This window comes from Bos grunniens, chromosome 1 (assembly GCF_055505025.1).
Source record: "Bos grunniens cultivar Pamir isolate PY7600 chromosome 1, Bosgru_T2T1.0, whole genome shotgun sequence".
NCBI classification, from domain to species: Eukaryota; Metazoa; Chordata; class Mammalia; order Artiodactyla; family Bovidae; genus Bos; species Bos grunniens.
Window position 1 is genome coordinate 39,219,381 of NC_141165.1, and position 20,245 is coordinate 39,239,625.

At 34.1% G+C, this 20,245-nt stretch overlaps 1 protein-coding gene across 6 annotated transcripts in view; it reads left to right on the forward strand.

The window, feature by feature from the left end:
* The window catches only part of RNF13 (ring finger protein 13), a 127,357-nt gene that overhangs the window by 53,284 nt on the left and 53,828 nt on the right, over positions 1–20,245 (forward strand). For 4 of the 6 annotated variants that reach the window (XM_086388701.1, XM_086388766.1, XM_086388815.1 and 1 more), the window contains 2 exons: positions 12,255–12,342; positions 18,723–18,813. In XM_086388701.1, coding sequence (XP_086244827.1) covers positions 12,255–12,342; positions 18,723–18,813 — 179 coding nt within the window. Of the gene's footprint in view, positions 1–12,254; positions 12,353–18,722; positions 18,814–20,245 lie in introns of all 6 variants that reach the window. The other 2 variants (XM_086388841.1, XM_086388871.1) reach the window with 1 other exon arrangement.

Below are 20,245 nucleotides of genomic sequence, written 5' to 3' on the forward strand. Positions count from 1 at the left end.
AAGGGAACAGCTACCCACTCCTGTATTCTGGCCTGGAGAATTCACTATACGGTCCATGGGGTCACAGAGAGTCGGACACGAGCTACTTTCACTTTCACCTTTCATTCTGACAAACAGGTGATATCTCATTGTGGTTTTTATTTGAATTTCCCTCATAATTAGCTATTATGAGGGAAACTGATCATAATTGAGCATCTTTTCATGTACCTGTTAGCCATTTGTATGTCTTCTTTGGAAAAATGTCTATACAGGTCTTCTGCCCAATTTTTAATTGGGTTCTTTGTTTTTTATACTGAGTTGTATGCACTGTTTATATACTTAAGATATTGACCCCCTATTGATCATATCATTTGCAAATATTTTCTCCCACTCAGTGGGTTATCTTTTTGTTTTAGCAGTGATTTCCTTTGCTATGCAAAAGCCTTAAGTTTAATTTAGTCCCATTGGTTTATTTTTGCTTTTTATTTCTTTTGTCTTAGGAGGCAAATCCAAAACATCATTGATCTGGTTTATGTCAAAGAATATTCTGCTAGTGTTCTCTTCTAGGAGTTTTATGATTTCAGGTTTTAAATCCAGGTCTCAAATCCTTTTTGAGTTTATTTTAGTATATGGTATGAGGGGATGTTCTAATCTCATTGTTTTCTATGTATGTAGCTGTCAGATTTTCCCAGCACCAATTATTTATGAGACTCTCTTTTGTCCATTGTATATTCTTAACTCCTTTGTCATAGATTCCACACACGTTTCCTTTAAAATAAAGTTATTCAGATTATTCAGGTACACATTAAATTAAATGTCTAGTTAAGAAGATGGAATCTAAAGAAAGAGGGAAAGATGGCTTATGTCACTGAATTCCTTTTAATGAGAGTGAAAACATCAGACAGATAGACGATACTCCGTGAACACCGTACACGCATCCCCTACAGATGCCCCGTGTTTCTGATGTTATCCGCTTTCAGGTGAAGTAGCTCTTCCAGTGTGTACTGTAGTGATTCTGTAATATGTGCAGGAAAGAATGATGTTGGATTTAATCTTGGTAGGGTTGCTTGCCACAGTTGTGGATCTTATTTCAACAATTGCTTATTCCCTACTGTACTGTAATGTTTCCAGAAATTTTTATCCTATAGATAGAATTAACAGTTTTTACATTAAACCTGAATTGCCTACTATTGTTCCATTCTCATCTTCATTGCTTTGATCATTTGAGAAAGAAATTTTACTTCTTAATTTCTTCTTACTTCTTCAGATGAAAGAACATAGCTACATTTCGACAGTTATCTCTGTCCTCTAAGTCTCCTCCATGAGTTTCTTTACTTCATCTCTTTCCCTTACAGGGAAAACAGTTTCTTTCCCTGTGTTAGATATCCAGATTGGGAAAGAGTGTAGTTTGTGTCCAGGCTGATGGTTGAGTTATTGTTGTTTTCTGTTGGCAATTCTGAGAGAAAAGAAAATCTGTTTTCCAGAGAATTTTTTTTTCAGTTGGCATTTGGAAATACTTAGAAGCAGAGTTACACTACATTTTCTGCAGAGCATCTGTAGAGGTTGGACAGTAAAGTAGTGCTCCAGTTCTCAGATTACAACTGGAAGTGCCAAAACCCACTGTATAGCCAGGGTGGACAGAAGAGGCCAGGCTCCACAACCACCCAGCATCCTTGTGATGCTTTTTTGACTTTTTACCTTTTGTGTTTTCAAACATAGCATAACACAGAAAGACTGTTCATAATGTATGTATGTACCATTTAAGTTGCAATTTAAATAGTAAAATAAATATCTGAGCACTCACTATTTAGCTTAAGAGAGACCTGTTACTTACTAACGTAACCAGACTTCATTGGAGACTTTGTTAGGTAAATCTTTTAGATTTTATTTCATTTACGGATTATGTTAGACTTGTATTAATAGCTTGTTTTCGTGAAGGAACTTCCTATTTGGAGAATTCTTATGATAATTTCAGATGTTTTAATAAAATGATGTTAAGTGTACCACAAAGTGACTGCTAATTAAAGGTGCTCATTTTCTGTCCTGTGTTTGAAAAGTTTGTGATAGGAAAGATTCTTGGCTGAAGCCAGAGCAAATCCCAGCCAGCATTACTGTGCATTTCCTGTTTCTTTAGAGATTCTTTCTTTTTGCCCCATAATATTTTTACCCCTCTTGCTTGATTCTAGCCTAAAAAAAAAAAAAAACAAAACCCATGGGTATATCTTTTCTCACTTCAGTTTCTTGGCAGTAGGACTTATATTTTTATGCAGATCTGTGTGCTGAGCTTACAGTATAGTGCTTAGAGCCCCAAAATGAGTAGGCAGTAGAGGGAGGAGTATACGCAGAGATCTGTCACTAGGGGGCGCTGAGCACCAGAATTCATTCCTAGTAGGCTGATAGCAAGTTAGATTTATCCTTTTGTTTCACAATAATTTCTTCCAAAAAACTTTATTAACCATGGTGATTGGGTTAAAATGGAGCTACTGCTGTTGTTAGGATGAGAAATAAGATTTGATTGGAATATGAATCCTGTTAGTATCTAAAAAATCGGGACTTAGTTTGGATCCTTCGTTTTAATATGCACTTTAATATACATAGATAACTAGAGGATACTTTAGGGATACTTTTGTTAAATTTAAATTGCGATTCTCAAAATTAAATATTTAGGCAGCTTTTAACTAATAGTTTAATTGGTATAGTTCATTATATAAAAGTTTTTTAAAGAAAAGCTTCTTTAATAGCAAGCATCAGAAATAGCTACGTAAAGGTTTATTTGGGTTTTCTTAATGACACCAAGAGAAAAGCATCACTTTTAGTTTTAATCTTTAGTACTAATCACGTGCTAGGTATAATATTAAAACTACATTGGAAACCGCCACATTCAACAACCTATACATTAATGACTTTGATTTTGTGATGGTATGTTATACAATAATATTGTTGGAAAAGCACAATCTATTTTCTGATTGCCGACAATCTACAGAACATTAAAAATTCACCTATATGGGTTTCAAACTTTTTTGACTGCAATCTATATTAAGAAATTTATTTTTACACATGTGCCCCTAGTATATATATAGCACACAGCCTATAATAAATTTCATAAAACAGTACTTACCTATATTAGCCAAAATACTTTGGTATATGAAATTTCCTTTTATTAAAAAAAGTTCACCCAGGTTTACTAAATTATTTTATTATCTACAGTGTTCAGTACCCTCAATATTTAGAATTGCTTTCCCATGTACAAAGATTGACTTTAAAATCTGTCACAAGGATATAACATAAGATCTTTAATTAATTTTTAAAGTTCCATGGATTCTCGTTTGTTTTCTGGTCTACTTGAAACGAGTAAGTATGGCTTTGCTGATTTTGCAAATTTTACCAGCCCTGCACCCCCAAAATTTTCTAATGAAACAAATTCAGTTTATCTCCCAGCCTAAGTAAGAAATAAACTTGTATGTTTGTAACATGCCATTTATCAAAAGGTCAATGCTCTTAGTATATAACCTAAAATAAAAGAAGGAAGCATGCCTTTGTACCACCATAATGTCATAAAATTCCAGCTTTTAAAACCATGTACTTTTCCTGATGACTTTTTCTTGGAACTTTTTCTGTACTTTTTTTTTTAAAGAATAGAATTCTAATCAGGTTTTCTCCTTTGTTTCTGTATTTTAGAAAAGACTGTAAGAGTGGAGCAAGGTTAATGACTACTAGTTGTCTAAATACAGAGAGAGAGGAAGTGACACTTAACATTGAGGAGAAAAACCAGCTAGAATCTAGTAAAGATGTTCATGATGATCCCAAGTCATTGGAAAAGGTCAAATCACATTTGTTGTCTTTTAATTGAGACAGCTAGCGAGACGCAAAATATTTCAGAAAAATTTTTTATCCACAATGACTGAAGTAAAATTTTTGGTATGTTTTTAAGAGGGAACTAAGCCATAAATGCATTTTTATGGCATATATCTTTCTGGGTAGAACTTGATAGATAGTTGCCTTAGTTATGATTTGGTTTGACTAAATAAGTATTTATGTGAGAGATTTTTCTAGGCTGGAGATACATGCTAGTGAACAAGATGGTTCCTTAGGAAACATGAAGTCTGGCATTCAAAGAGCTCTAGATGTTATTTTATCAGATCTCTTATTTTTCAAGGTGATGTCAGGATTAATTTTCTGATAATTAATGCTTTTTACTGACACACATGAAACAGTGATCTTTTGTTAATTTTTAATGTAATACTTTAAATTATCACAAATTTAGATTTCTAGTGCTGTGATTTCTATTAAGACAGCGGGACTTTGGCTTTATCATATTTTTGAGAACATGCTGAGATAGTGTACATTTCTGTCATTTAATGAACTGTGGAAGTTGAAAATTACTCTGTGTAAGGTTAATTATGTGACATTGGCTTGATTAAAATGTATCAGGTTGTTAAAGTACCCAGATGGGTATTAAAAAAATAACTCATTCAAGACAAAATCTTGTGGTGTGTATAATAACAAAGATGAAAACAGAGGTATCCTGCAGAAGTTAACATTGTTAATAATTCCCAAGTATTAATATTTTGTCTTTAACTATTTTAAGAGTTGAATCTTTTATGTCTTATTCCTCTCTTTCCCACAGCAGCATTCTCCTCCATGTTCACAAAACACAGTTACCATGCTTAGGAAATTTATTATTGATAATTGATAAATAACTATAATAATATACAGTATTAGTATATATGTTTTGTGTGTGTGTGTGTGTGTGTGTGTGTGTACACACGTACATAATTAGGTAGTATATCCTATCTGATAATATGGAGTACATACCCTTCGGCAGGGAAGCAGATTGAGAGCAAGAAGAAAATACAGTGCTTTTTAATCACTGAAGGTATCACCTGATTGATGGGAGTTTAAGAATATCTTATCATTCTCTTCCTGGTGTTAATTAAGCAGTCAATTACATCTCTAGATAGATGTAGTTTTCTTATTTATACATAAGCCAGAATAGTTGAATTTCCCTAATATTTATTACATCTTTCTCTACTTCTGTTCTTTCTTTCTTTCTTTCTTTTTGGTCCTGCTGTGCTGCAAATGGGATTTAGTCCCCCCACCAGAGATCAAACCCACCCTCTCTGTATTGGGAACACCAAGTTTTAACCCCTGGACTACCAGGGAAGTCCCTCTACTTCTAGTCTTACTACTTCTTTAGTAAATAAAACTATAAGTCATCACTAAAATTTCCCCCTAGATCACATTTTTGTTTTGTTTTTATTAAAGTATAGTTGATTTACAATGCTGTGTTAATTACTGCCATATAGCAAAATGACTCAGCTGTACATATACACATTCTTTTCCATTATGGTTTATCACAGGGTATTGAATATAGTTCCCTGTGCTCTACAGTAGGGCCTTGTGTTTATCTATTCTATATATACCAGTTTGCACCTGCTGATCCCCAAATCTCCATCCATCCCTCTCCTACCACTCTCCCCCCTTGGCAACCACTAATCTGTTTTCTGTGTCCCTGATTCTGTTTCTGTTTCATATATAGGTTCATTTGTGTCATATATTAGATTCCACATATAAATCACATATTTTAATTCTGCATGAAGTACAGTCTGAAATATTTCAGTATAGTATTTTCTTTCAACTTCCCAATTAAAATTAATGACCTTTTAACACTTAATAAAAATGTTGAAATAATGAACTAAAGGTTGTATTATCATTCAAATTAGAAGAGGATATATTTTAAATGGCTACTACTCTCAAACATCTTTTGCCCGGCACCTGAAGGCAGATAACATCAGAAACACAGGGCATCTGTAGGGGATGCATGTATGGTGTTCATGGAGTATCTGTCTGAAATAATCTTGGTTTTTAGCTGGCCTTTTCACTATTGTTCAAACATTAAAATTATTCCTTATACATTAAAATTATTCCTTATGCAAGGGAAAAACAACACTAGAATTCAGTTAAAGACTTCAGAACTTTAAATACATTTCAAATAAAAAAATTGTTTCAAGTGTGTCTCATTTTACACAAACATCCAGACTACTGTCTGATATAATAATGAGGTTCTTTTCATGGTTCTCTTTCATCAAGAAAAGTTACCTCATAACATTTTTAGCATTCTTGCAGGTATACTAGAAATAAGTATACGCAGATTTACTTATTTGTAGTGTATCCTCTCAGGGGAAAATTAAAGTGTACTTAAGTTTAGTTCATGTATAGAACTTAAAGGACATTGAAGACTGTAAGATATATAAAACTGTGAATGGATTATGTTTTATTGGAAGTTTAATTATTTTTCACAACCAGGCAGCAATCTTTATTCCAGATATTTGTTGAATGATTAATTTGCTGAAAATATGTACATTTAAATCTCAGGTCCTGATATTTTATATTCTACCTACCTAGGAAATCTGTATATAGAAACCTCCCTACCTCTCAAATTTAGTGTGCTCAGAACCATTCTCTTGTTCTTCCTTATGAAAACAAGCTGTGTTTCTCAGCTTTCGCATTTTTGGTTAAGTACATTCCTAAGTTTCCTAGATTCAAAAGTTGGTTTTGAAGAAGAATGAAAATATTGTTCTTTCACATCATTGCAATCATCCTGCCTTGTCATAACAGCTTCCAAATCTTCAGTCTACCGTCTCCATATCAAAGTATTACCAGATTGTTCTAAAACATTGTTTTAGACATGTCACCTCCTTATTCAAGTGCCTGTTGTGAACCCTTAAGGTTCCTGGTGACTCAGATGGTAAAGAGTCTGCCTGCAATGTGGGAGACCTGCGTTCGATCCCTGGTTGAGAAGATCCCCTGGAGAAGGAAATGTGAGCCCTTAACGGGGAAGACCCCACGTCTACTTTACTGAATGGCCTTCAAGATACAGTACTATCTGTCCTTTTTTCCCATCTCTCCTAACCTCTGACTTTCCAACAGCAGCTGTAAAATTGAACAGCAATGACAGTAATCATAACTAGCACTTATTTAATATGTGCCAGGCACTGTTTAAGCACTATTTTAAGTGCTTTCCATATATTTAGTAATTTAATCCTCAGAATGACTCTTTAAGTTGGGTGTATTATTATGCTCATTTTACAGAAGTTATTTGCTCAAGTTTATACGGCTTGTATATAACAGAGTCAGAATTTGAATCCAAATAATCTCCTTCCAAGAGTATAATTTTAACTCCTCTGCTGGAATTAGAGTCTTCCTTTCTGTAACACTCTTTTTCACTTATGAAGGTCCTTCTTTGTGTTTTGTTTTTAGTATGCCTTGCTCAGTCCTGCCTTTTGCCTTGTTATTTCTCTCTCTCTCTCTCTCACATGAGAAATTTCCCCACAACTCTTTCCTGTTGATGCAGATTTCATCTCTTTATTAAAATGTTTCAGGTCCTATAAAATCTGCCATATGTACTTCAATATAACTTTTCCCTCTCTAAGTTTTTATAAACTCTACCACACTATTTGAGCACTTTTCTTTTTGGCTTATATTCTGATTTGTATATATTTTATTTTGCCCATAAGATTTTAAGATTAATGTCCTGTGAGTTTTGGTACTTTCTTAGTATCAAAGAAAGTAATCCCTTAAAGTGATCTCTTTCTTAATCCCTCTTTTTAGACATTTGTAAAATGTTAAATCAGGTTAGTGATCCTATTTCTCATTCTGATTCATTGGGAAACTCCATGCTTCTCTATCTAATCAAATAAAATTGTTTTCAAATCTCAGCTCTGCCTAAGTGTGACCTTAGGGTATATTCATTTCTAAAATGTTGAAAAAGAATATCTACATGGTAGAGCTCTATCAGATATTAGAGATAGTATATGTAGGGGACCAGCACATAGAGGCTTCTTTTATTCATAGATAGAGCCTTTGGTCTGGAACCTTGTTGTATATATTCTGTCAACAGTTTGCTCCACCTCCTCATGCCTGTGTGTCCCTTAAAAAATTTCTACTTATGATCATCTTGACAGCACAGTGAATTCTTTCTTCTTACAAGGTCTGTTTATTAGTGTCAATATCACCAGTTCGTCCAGTCTGGAAATAAGGTGAACTATTATTTCATCCCCAGGGTTCCTTTTAGAACCTGTCTCATTGAAGGCTCTTCCATTAGCAGTCCGCTGCCTTCTGGTATGCTGGCTATTTACAATAACAAGTCGGCAGGCCCGTGTTTCTTTAAAATTTGTGGTCAGGTGCTACCTGGTCTACATAATTTAGTTGCAGTTAATTGGTTGATTAGATGTAAACTAGTACATTTAGCACAATTTGAGTCTCCTTAAAAAGGCACATTTGCAGTTCAATTCAGAAGGTCTTTTTGTGAAATTTTGTTTGATCGCTATTTTGAAATTTAGGTTTGTTCACTGTGTCTGCTTTATATTAATGAATCTTTGAGTTCTATGCTTCCATCTGACAACATGTTTGAGATTGCATTTTATGAATGTGAAACCTTGTACATGCTTACTGATGATTTAGGCCTTATTTCTGCCTCCTGTGTTTTTGAAAATACCAGCTGCTGCATAGTTAAAAATGTAATTTAATTTGACTGACACATGATTTTTGCAGTTCATAACATGAATATATTTTCCTTGTTTGTATTCGTAAGCCCATTGGTCCATATGTTAATGTGTTTCTTTGATTTAATTTCATTACTTTATTTTAAAAATCAGTAACAACAACAAAAGTCTTGGGGAAGCCTTCTTATTAAATTTTTGAAACATGTTTCTATTTTCTGGAATTCACACTTGTGCTTACAAAACTCCTTCCTATTTTAGTGGTTTTCTATATTAAGAATTTTATTTTTTAATTAGAGAACAGCTTTTGATATTAATCTAATTTTATATTGTATTTATGGAACCAATTGCATTTTGGATACGTGAAAGAAACATATTTCCTCAGTTGCTCAATGCAGTTTTCAGAAACTGCTGGCTAGACTTAGTTACACACATAACAGATTGCTGTAAAGCCATTAATTTATATTGGTGATTTTTAACAATGCAGTTCAGAAAGCCTCTTTTAAGAGTAATATTTTGTCCCTTCTTTACACATAGACAACTGCAGAAGATTAAAGAACCCCATAAAGCCTTGTTTTATAAATGGGGTAGTATGTATAATGCATAAATATAAGATACTACAGAAGATCTTTAAGAACAATATAACAGGTATAAATACCAAGTGGGAAGCAGCTGTATGGGTGCTTGGGACAACATGTGGACCAGGGCATTAGAATAGGGCATGGGCCAGGACCGGCTTCATAGAGGTCATGGGATTTGAAGCCTGATGAGGGATTCAGAACCCAAAGGCTGTTCCAGGCAGAGATGGTAGCTTGAGCAAATAGAGACGCTAGAAAGCACCTGACCTGTTTGGATGTCCAGGAGTATTGAGTCTCTTTGAGGATAATGATTGTTTCTGATTCACCTTTAAGTTCTGCATTGTGCCCAATACACAGTACCTTACATGTTATGTAAATTCAACAAATATTTACTAAACTGAACTATGTTGTTTTACATACACTTTATCATGGTTTCTGGGACCACTTTTCTCTGTATCCTAACATGTTGTATCTTTGCTCACAAATACATATTTTTCAGGGAAACAAGTCAATTTGTAATTTCAGTGACTTTGTGTATTAGTTGGCTTTAAAAAGAAAAGTAAAAGTTAAGTTTTATATAAGGAGAGAACAGCTTTTGATATAAATTTTGTATTTCTTAAATTGTACCTCTGGAAACACTTGCTTTTTGGATTTGTGAGAGAAATATTTCTCTGTTGTTACTTGTCTAGCTTTTTTAGGAACAATTAAATGGTCATTAAAGCATCAGATAAATTAATAGCAACCCCAACCAAGTATACTTTAGTTTAAATAAAAGCTAAGTGAAATCTGTCCTGCTATGAGAATGTAATGAATAAATAATAGGTTAATAAATAAGTAGCAAATAAGGTTTAGAAACTATTATGTCCTTTTTGAGAGATTTTTTTTTTTCTCTCCTTGGAAAGCAATAAAATCTATGGGTAAAAGACTGTAGAGGTTGGCATTTTTAAAATTTTAGTTGGATAACAAAATCCACCTAACATTAAAACATGCACACACTTGTTGATTTTTCCTTGCATGACTACAGAACACTCCTTGTAACGGTTCTGTTGGCTGGTTGGTTTTCTTGTCATTATTCCAAACATCAGAGCAGTAGGTCCTATGTTGGTGAACTATTTATGCTATTTTAATTCATTAAAAAAACTTAGAGTCCCAGCTTTGATCCCTGGGTCAGGAATATCTCCTGGAAAAGGAAATGGCTGCCCACAACAATATTCTTAACTGGAGTATTCCATGGACAGATGACCCTGACCGGCTATAATCTATGGGGTTGCAAAGAGTTGGACACAACTGAGCAACTAACACACACACAATTTTCTCTCTTGTATTTGTACTGTTATAATATGAGCTATTAATTTAAGCACTTACACATTTTCTCATTCTAGAAATATTTAATGAGTGCTTACTCTGTGTCAGCCTGCTATTTCATAGGAGTCATAGAGACTATAAAGGCTTCCCTAGTGGCTCAGTGGTTAAGAACTTGCCTGCCAATGCAGGAGATGTGGGTTTGATCCCTGGGTCAGGAAGATCCCCTGGAAAAGGAAAAGGCATCCCACTTCAGTATTCTTGCCTGGAAAATCCCCAGGGCAGAGGAGTCTGGTAGGCTACAGTCCATGGGGTTTCAGAATGAGACATGACTTAGTGACTAAGTGCACCCACAGAGAGACAACATATTAATTCTTTGAGGCATTTGCAGATTTAGATTTCTTGTTTGTTTGTTTGGTGGTAAGATAGAATTGTTCTGATTAACCCACATTATTATCTCTTTCAGAAGTCCAACTTTCACTGGTGAGGTAGTTTTAGAGTCAGGGTAATGTAGAAGGGAATTTTACTCTTGCCTGAGTAGGGTTGACTACATGAGCCTCATTTCTCTTACCTACTATTCAAGTCCAGTCTGCTGAACACTTGGGCATTCCTTTATTCTTAGGAATTTGACTTTCTGGGCTTTCCCTTAGTCTTTGCAGCTTGATGCAGGTCTTTATTGAATTACTGTAGAATTTTGAATCATTGTTATGCTGATAACTAAAACAGAGCTAATATTAGACCTTCTGGGAATTATTTTTAAAATTAATTTTAGAAGTATTGATATTATAAAGAAACTTTGAGACATATCTCTATGCAGTGATTATAAGGTGATATATTTCACATTTCTTGCCATAGTAAGTATTTAGAATTATATGTATATAGTTTTCAAAGTATTCAAAACTATTATATATATTTACATACCCAATTTTCATTTTATTTAACCAGTATGCAAATAATAACTCTCAATTTTACCAAATGGTTCAAAGGTGGTACAATAAGAGGTTAGTCTGGGTTTATTTTTATTTAAAAAAAACTGTTACTTTAAAAGTGAAGTGTTAACACAAGTATTAGCATGTGTTAGATGTTAATGTGTTAGATACACATTAACACAAGTATTAACATGTGTTAGATACTTTTCAGATCTTTGCTCTAAGAAAATTCTACTACATATCTAGCCATATTCTTATGGTGTGAAACTATTAATATTTCGGAAACTAGTTTTAGGAAAGATTATATAGCTAAATAGAACCAGAGTAAGCAACTTCAGGCTGGAGTATTTTTATTTTTAATTTTTTCAAAGCTTTAGAAAATCTTTCTAAAGAAAATGGTTGTTGATGATGCTAATAAGAATAGCTTTTATTTTACCCATTTCTTTGTATCATCATGGTGTTAAGCATTTTAAAATTATTTTACATATGAGAAAAATATTGTTGCTATTTTGTTTTAAACTTGGGGAAACTGAGGATTAAGGAAGAAAAGCAATTTGCTCCAAGTTTATTGCACTAAGTAGTGGAGGTAGATTTGACTTCTCAAGGGCTGATGGCTCTTGAGCGTGGTCCCAAGTCTGTATCCCATTAGAGCTAGACAGGGTTAATGCTTTGGATCCTTTTGGTAGGTAGCTTATATCTCTGTCCTTTATTTGCCTCTCATTTCACTTAATACCTTGAGTGAAATCAAAAAGATATCTAAAGAAGTCCTTAATAATCAATTGTAAAAGGATCTGTTTCAAGAACACACTTGATATCTGTTTATATATATATATATATATATTATATATATAATATATATACATAATCTAGTCTGTCCTTTATGGAGTTGGTGATCTATATTTGTTGAAGTCGAGGGACCTTATGGCACTTTCTTCCTCATATCATGACTGTTTTCTTACTTGCAGGTTTTAAATGCACAGAGAGCAGGATACAAAGCAGCCATAGTTCACAATGTTGACTCTGATGACCTCATTAGCATGGGATCCAACGACAGTAAGTACAGGTATCACTTTTCTTCTCTCCTGTTTGACCAATCGTTCGAAACTAAAATTTACCAGAGTCTCTCTTCTTTCATTTTCTGTTTTAGAAAGCAAAATTTCGTCCCCATCAGAAAGATAATTTCCACTTCTTAAACCTCTTGGGATAATTTTGCTCACAGTATAAGTGTAATTGACTTGTTCTTTTCTGAACAGTTTGTTGTTATTGCTGGTTTGTTTTTTTTAACCTATGTGTTTCATTTTTAAGGATGTGTTGTTATTTTGGTAAAAGCTAAAGGAAAACCGAAGCTTTAAATAGAGATAAGCATGTTGAGTTTAGGATGCCATAGGAGAATTTTTGTGATTTATTTAGAGATTCACAACGTTAAATTTTAGAATATGCAGGAATACTAAGTAGCTACTTTATTCCTGTGGAATGTCAAAGCCGCATACTTGTGCTCTCTTATACCAGTTCGTTATTATTAGCCCCTTAATATTTATTGGCATGCCTATAGCTTTTTGTTCAAAATGGCAATATCTTTACTTATTCTCTATGAAATATTAGCTTGTAGGGAAAATGAGCCAGTTTTAATGAAATAACTGGCTTTAATCAGAACGATTTTTAAGCTGTATGCTTTTACTTAATTTATTGAGAGTGATAAAGGTGTCTCCTTTATGTTAATGCGGCTACTTTTGGACCTCACCAAATGATGAGGCTGGTTGCTAGGAGAACTAACTAGGTGATTAGAGGATTGGAACTTTCAGTCCTACCCTCTAACCTCAGTGGCCAGTGGTTTAATCATTCATGCCTATGTAGTGAAGCCACCATGAAAACCTACCAGGACAGGTTCAAAGAGCTTCTGCGTTGGTGAAAGTGTGGAGATGCTGGGAAAACTGCACTCCTAGAGAGGGCACAGAACCTCTGCATCCCTTCCCATGTACCTTGCCCTATACATCTCTTTCATCTGCTTGTTTCCAAATTACATCCTTTCTTAATAAACTGGTAATCAAGTAAATAAAATGTTTCTTTGAGTTCTGTGGACTGCTCTAGCAAATTAATTGAACCCGTGGGGTAAGGATTGTTGAAACCTCCAGTCTGTAACTGGTAGGTCAGAAGCAAAGGTGACAGACAACTTAGACTTAGTGGCTGGCTTCTGAAGTTGGGGGTGGGAATTCTTGTGAAACCAGACCCTTAGCCTGTGGAATCTGATGCTGTCTCGAGGCAGATAATGTCAGAATTGAATTGAGTTGTTTGATGCTGTGGGGAAGATGCCCACGTACGTTGGCAGTTGGGATCAGAATCCAAGATACACTAAATAAACTGCCAAAATTCAAGTATTTTGTTTTTCTTTTTCTTTTAGTATATATCCATAATACCGCTTGTTATTAAGTTGCATTGAGTCACATATGCAAGAAAGAGTTTGCAGCAAAGAGCAGACATATAAGGCATGGATTAATATACTCCATTGAAATGTATTTAGGACTTTAACCGTATCCTCAACAGGAAATGTGTTGGATTTCTTGACCAAAAAAATCTTTTTATAACGTGGGACATTATTTGTTGTTGCTGTGCTCAGTCGTGTCCAACTCTTTGCAACCCCATGGACTGTAGCCCACCAGGTTGCTCTGTCCATGGAATTTTCCAGGCAAGAATAGTGGAGTGGGTTGTCATTTCCAACTCCAGGGGATCTTCCTGACCCAGGGATCAAACCCATGTCTTCTGTAACTCTTTTCCTTCTTATTCCTAATACAATCTATGGTAAAATTACAATATGTAAAAAGTAAAACTTAGTGATAAGTTCCTTACTTCCTTTATATTTTAAATGATTATTTTAATCTTCTGGCTGGTTAAATCATAATTGTAGAATGCATGAAGTATCCATAAGAGCTTCTGGCACTTCACTGAAAGTTTAACAACCACTGATAGGAATTAGAGGAATTGATTAAGGGATTTTACTTATCAAATAAACTAGTACTGTTGGTACTGCACACTTGTTGGTACTCCTCCTTTAATCACCTCCCTTAAAAAATGGTCCTACACCATACCTCCCACGTTAGTTGTTTTTGTGACCCGTACATGTTACTGACAAAATGGAAAGCATAGACACTCTGAAAAATAGGCTTGAATTTAAGTCTAAGCTCCTGCTTGAATTGACTGTATAATTTTGAGCAAGTTACTTACTCTGTGTGTGTTTTGCTGAAAACCTGGGCTTAGGGTTTAGCAACCCTCAAGACCTTCTCAAGGGTTATGGGTTGAATAAAATAATTAGTATTTGTAAGCTATTATTCTTTTAACACGCTTTTAATAAAAATTTTTCAAGTTGGAATTGTCAGTTCCCTTGGACACCTATTTTGTCTTCATGTCAATAATAAAACCTTTTTGTGATAATCATGTCAGTTCCTAAGGAAAGTGTGCTAAATATTAGAAGTAGCACATAACCATATAATCCTGTTGTTGCTATGGAAATGTTCCAACTGAGTTATTTTATTTCAAAGATTGTTCAGAATTTTGGTTCTTGACTTCATTGCTTCGATTACTTTCCATGACATTTTGCTCTGTCCTTGAGTATGTATGTTTTTGAACATTCCATATATCCAAAACACTGTAAAGATATTTCCCATTTTCATCTTTGCTGTCACTGGTAGAGGAGAGAAAGCATGGATTTATTAAAATAAGCATATATCTGTCACTCTTTTTAGGCTTAGATATAACCACAGGGAAAATACTGCATGTATACTCCTAATACATGGTTCTGACATCTGGAAACAAAAGGAAGTCTTAAAGACCTCTTGTTGCCAGCATTTCACACAGGAATGTGTCTGTTTTTTTTATTTCAGGTAGGACATAGGATGAGTTCACTTTGAGTCAATCACATTTGTCATCTTCAGGAGGCAGGAGAACGTGATGACTATGAACTTCAAGACTAGGAAATGTGGGTTTATTTCAGGCTAGTTCATAAAAGTTACTAATCTTTCCAAGCCCTTTATTTTCATCTGTAAAAGTGTGAATAGTTTTAATTTTTTTTAACCCAACAAGATTGTGAAGATCATATGAAAGAAGGCATATGAGAAAAACCCAAGATAAGGCAGAGTAGAAAGAGTCTAGATTAGGAGTCTGAGCCTCAAGTTTGGGTCTAGGTTGTACAGATTGCTGTATAAACAGGGCAAGTTATCAATATGTCTGGGCTTGTTTCTTTTTTCTTCCTTGCTTGCTTGCTTCATCAAATACTTTTTGGTAGCCTACTCCGCAGCAAGTACTCTCTTAGGCATCAGGACTACAGAGGAAATAATATAGTTTTAAGGCTTTGCTCATACTTTTCATTGAGGTAGCAGAATGATGTAGTTAAGAGTGTGGTTTCTGGGTATGGTCTTACAAGGTTTGAATCCCAGCTCCACCGCCTACCAGTGGTGTGGCCTTGGGAACATTACCTAACATCTCTGTGCCTCACTTTTCTGATATGTTAAATGTGGATAATAATAGTATTCAAGTCATTGGTTCCTGGTTCTTAATAGCTGTTTAATGATTCTTTAGCTGCTATTAATTATTATTGCTGCAGTTATTATCATTACATTCTAGAGTGGGAATAATACTCAGAGAGGTATGATATATGTCAAGTAGTGAGTGGTAAGTGCTATGAAGAAAAACATGCCAGGTTAAAGGGATACAGGGTGACAGGGATGAGAGGCGGAGAATGGCTGTTTTAGATAGGGTGATCAGAGAAGGTTTCTTGAGGCTTTGACATTTGAGCATAGGTCTGAAGTGAAAGGCTATGCCATGCAGATTTCTGGAGGAGGATATTTCAAGGAAAGAGAACAGCAGACAAATGCAAAGGCTCAGAGATAAAGCAGGTGTGCCAGAAAATCATGGTGGCTGCAGTCAGAGTGAACAAGGGAGAGAGAGAATTGTAGGGGATGAAGTTAGAGGGGAACCAGAGGCTAGAGCATGTTGGGTATTGTAGGACTTTAGAATTTGTTTTATGTAGGTTCTGAATAGAGGTGTAAGATGATCTGACAGTTTTAAAAGGATCACTTTGGTTGTTCTTAGAACAGACTGAAGGTGAAAGATGAGGAGAACAGACTGAAGGTGAAAGATGAGCAAGAGTGCCCGCTGAGAGACCAGTTAGAACATTGTAGCAGCAGCCAGGCAAGAGATGACGGCAGTGGAGCACTAGCAGTGACTGTGATGGCAAGTGATAGAATTATGGATGTATTTTGAAGTTGATAGGGTTTGACCTAAGGAATAAAAGGGAGGAGTAAAGGAGAAGTCCAAAATGTTTAACTTGAGAAACTAGAAGAAAATAGTTATGCTGTTTACAGAGACAAGGAAGAGTAGGACTGATGAAGGGAAAAGAGATATTGAGAGATTTTGAAAAACATTAAGTTTGAAACATCTATTGTGCATTCAAATGGAGATATTGAACAGACAGTTGGAATATGCATCTAGAGAGGTTGGGGTTGACCACTTAAATTATAACCTGTCTATGGTATGATAATACTACTTGGCGTGTATACTTTACAGTTATTTTGTGGATCAGAATTAAAATTAGTATTTTTAAAGTATTTTGTGAATGAAAACATTTGGTTTTGTTTTCAGTAGATAAACGATGTGGCAGAATCTCCAAGGTGGCTATTCATATTTGTGTACATCATTTCCCTCCTCTTCTTAACTTTCTGACTGAAGTGAGGAGCTTTTAACATCTCATTAGATATCATAACTCAAAGAAGTTATGTTACTTCCAATAATTATAAGCCAGTAGTTACAAGACAAAAATTCCTCCTTGAGTTTATCTGAGTATCTTTGTGAAAGAGTAGAACATTTTACAAAGGGTATTCAATTCCAAACTTTAATTACCAAATAAATTAAAATTTAAACTGTTATGTGAAAGAGAAAGATCTCTTAGCATGCAGCTATTAAAAATTATGAGGTGGATATTTATTTAGTGACATGACAGGATATCTGAGATATACCATTGAGTAGGAAAAAAACCTATACTTTTTCCCATTATTATATGATCCCATTAATAAAAATCTTTAAATATTTATTGATCTTATTAATATAAAGATAGTGATTAAATATTGCTCTGCTAACCTTTTTGGCTCCTTCCCTTTTAGGGCTTATATGATGTTGGAGTGTGTGGGTATATGTGTGTGAGAGAGACAGAGACAGACACAAACAGTGAGGGAAATGGATGATTTTATTTGCGTAAATCCAATCTGAAAACGAAAAAACACGTATTCTATTAAGAATACTAATATTTTAAAACTAAAGAAAAATATATCAGTGGTTGCTTAGGTTGTGGTGAGGGCTTGACTGTAAAGGGGCATGAGAGAATTTGGATGGATGATAACGTGTTTTTTTATCTTGATTGTGCTGGTTACATAATGGAACCTATTTGTCAAAGCGTATAGAACTGTTTCTGTTGCTTCAAATAAAGCCTTATCTTTGGGTGGGAAGAGTTATGCTTGTGTTCTGTTCTTCTTCATGTGTATCCACCCCCTCTTTTAAATAAATAATAAATATGCAGTTTTTAAAAGAAATGTAGAACAAAGTTGTTGTGCAGAATGTAACAAAAGAAAACAAATAGACTTTCTCTAAAGCCAAATGTGTTAAAGTAACTCATAGTTAAAAGTATGGCTATTTTCTGTGGTGACAGTAAGATGATTGTTTTTACTTCTCTTCTTGAGTAATGGGTAATTTTTACAAAGTTCTTTTTTTGTTGGCATTTGATTTTGGTTTTTTAATATAGATATAGAAGTAAATTTTGTAAGGTACTGGTCAGAACACAATGCTTTAACATGCACTCCGAGCTTAGGAGGAAGTAGAAATTTACCAAGCTTCCCTATCCAGTGCCCTTTCTGAACTCTTGTCAGCCCTTCACTCTGAAAAGCCTTAGATGCGTGATGTCATTTTTCAGACTGTTGTAAAGTGGTCTTTTCTTACATTCTTTGGCTTACACCTCTCCTGGGAATGGGTATGTAAAAAAAGCTTTTTCACTTTTTCATTTAGGAATTAAGTTATATGTGGAAAAAATACTTTACATTTCTTCCTCTTATTTCTTTTCTAATAGTTAAGTATGTCTGTACGGGAATAAATCAAGTAAATCAAAGTGGAAATGGAGTAAGATTTATATTTCAATCTCATAGGACTGTGAGATAGTGTGGTAGTGTATATATGCAAAATGTTATTAGCTTTTGTTGTTGTAAATGTCATCATGTTTCTCAGCCATTTGGGTCTTGGTATAAATCTTCAATCTGGAAAATCAACTAACAGACAATTCAAATTGATTATAGTTATTTCCACCTACATTGATATTTGCTGTTATTATAAAGAAAGTTAAGCTGATTTTACACTAAGTATGGGCTTTGAAGAATAACTTTTACTATTGTTTTATACAGTTGAGGTACTAAAGAAAATTGACATTCCATCTGTCTTTATTGGTGAATCATCAGCTAATTCCCTGAAAGATGAATTCACATATGAAAAAGGGTAAGTAATGGATATAAAAAATAATCATGTAGCTTAAATTCTTTTCTGTGTGAGGGTAGAATTATATAAGATTAGTTGTAATCAAAATTATGTTTTAGAATGTACTCTATTGTGCTAAATTATATCTTCTTAAGTCATGATTTTAAGACTTTACTTTTCTTCTGTGTATGATTACATACTGAAAATATATTTATGCTAGAGAGATTAAGGCACCCATGTTGCTAAAAAGAGAACTTTCCCTTTTATAGTTTAGTCAAACCATTGGTATTTAGAAGCAATGTGATTTACATTTATATGATACTTTACATTAAGACATATTTGTATTTTATTAAATGGAAATGTTTTATAAACAAAGAATCTAACACGCAATGTGTTTGGTGACTAACTTTTACAAACACAGTTTGTTTTCAAGTTTAAAAAGTTTGATTTGGATTTTAAAACTTCTTACGGAATTTCTCCCCAAATTCTCATTACCACGGTAAAATTCAGACTGAAACTAACCTAAGGCACAACTGTCTTATCTAATACAGAAAACAGTGCAGTTCAATTAACACTTTAGAGCTTCTTATAAAAAACAGGTACCAAAACATACTGGACAGGAACAGCCATTTGACCAAGGGAACAACAGTAATAATAAAAACGGTAATATTGTAATATAATATAGTAATATAATAAATATCAAGGATTTAGCAAGTGCCAGGCACTCATGAAACAAAGCTTTTATATTTGTTATCCATTTAATTCTAACAACAACACTCTAGAAGTTATTATTATTATCTCTTACCATCTACATTTGCCAAAAGAGGAAACTGGCACAATGAAATGCAATTCTAATTATTTGGGGGGCGGGGAATGCATGATTATTTGAGTTTGAATATGAATTAAAAAAAGAGAGGGAAAGAGTGTCTGTTTACATTTTTTGACCTTCTCCATATACGGTTTTGATATTTAAAATACTGTTCACATATTTTGTGCTCAGAACATCTTTATTAAGTTAGGGAATATAATTTGGGATATTGTATTAAAAATAGTTACGCAAGATCCTATGTTGCCAGCCATATTTGTGTAGTTAATGAGGGTGAGGAGAACTACAACTTGCTTTTATCTCAGTATTATTCCATCGTATAGAAAAATTGTGTGTATTTTAAAGAGTCTTTTTGTTTTAAATAATAAAACCATTTCTTTTTAAATTAAGAAGTAATAGATACCTGCTGATAAAATATGGAAAAATTCAGAAATAGAAAACATTTAAACAAAAGTCCCTATGATGCTCTTCACTGACAGCTTAATTTTTTCCCCATGTTTGTTTGAATGCTGACCTTAACTAGAGATACCCTGCTCATAAAACAGTGCCTTGTAATACTCAGTATTTTGTTACATACTTTATTTACTTAATATTTAGACCCTTTCCATGTTAATGCAAGGCCACAAA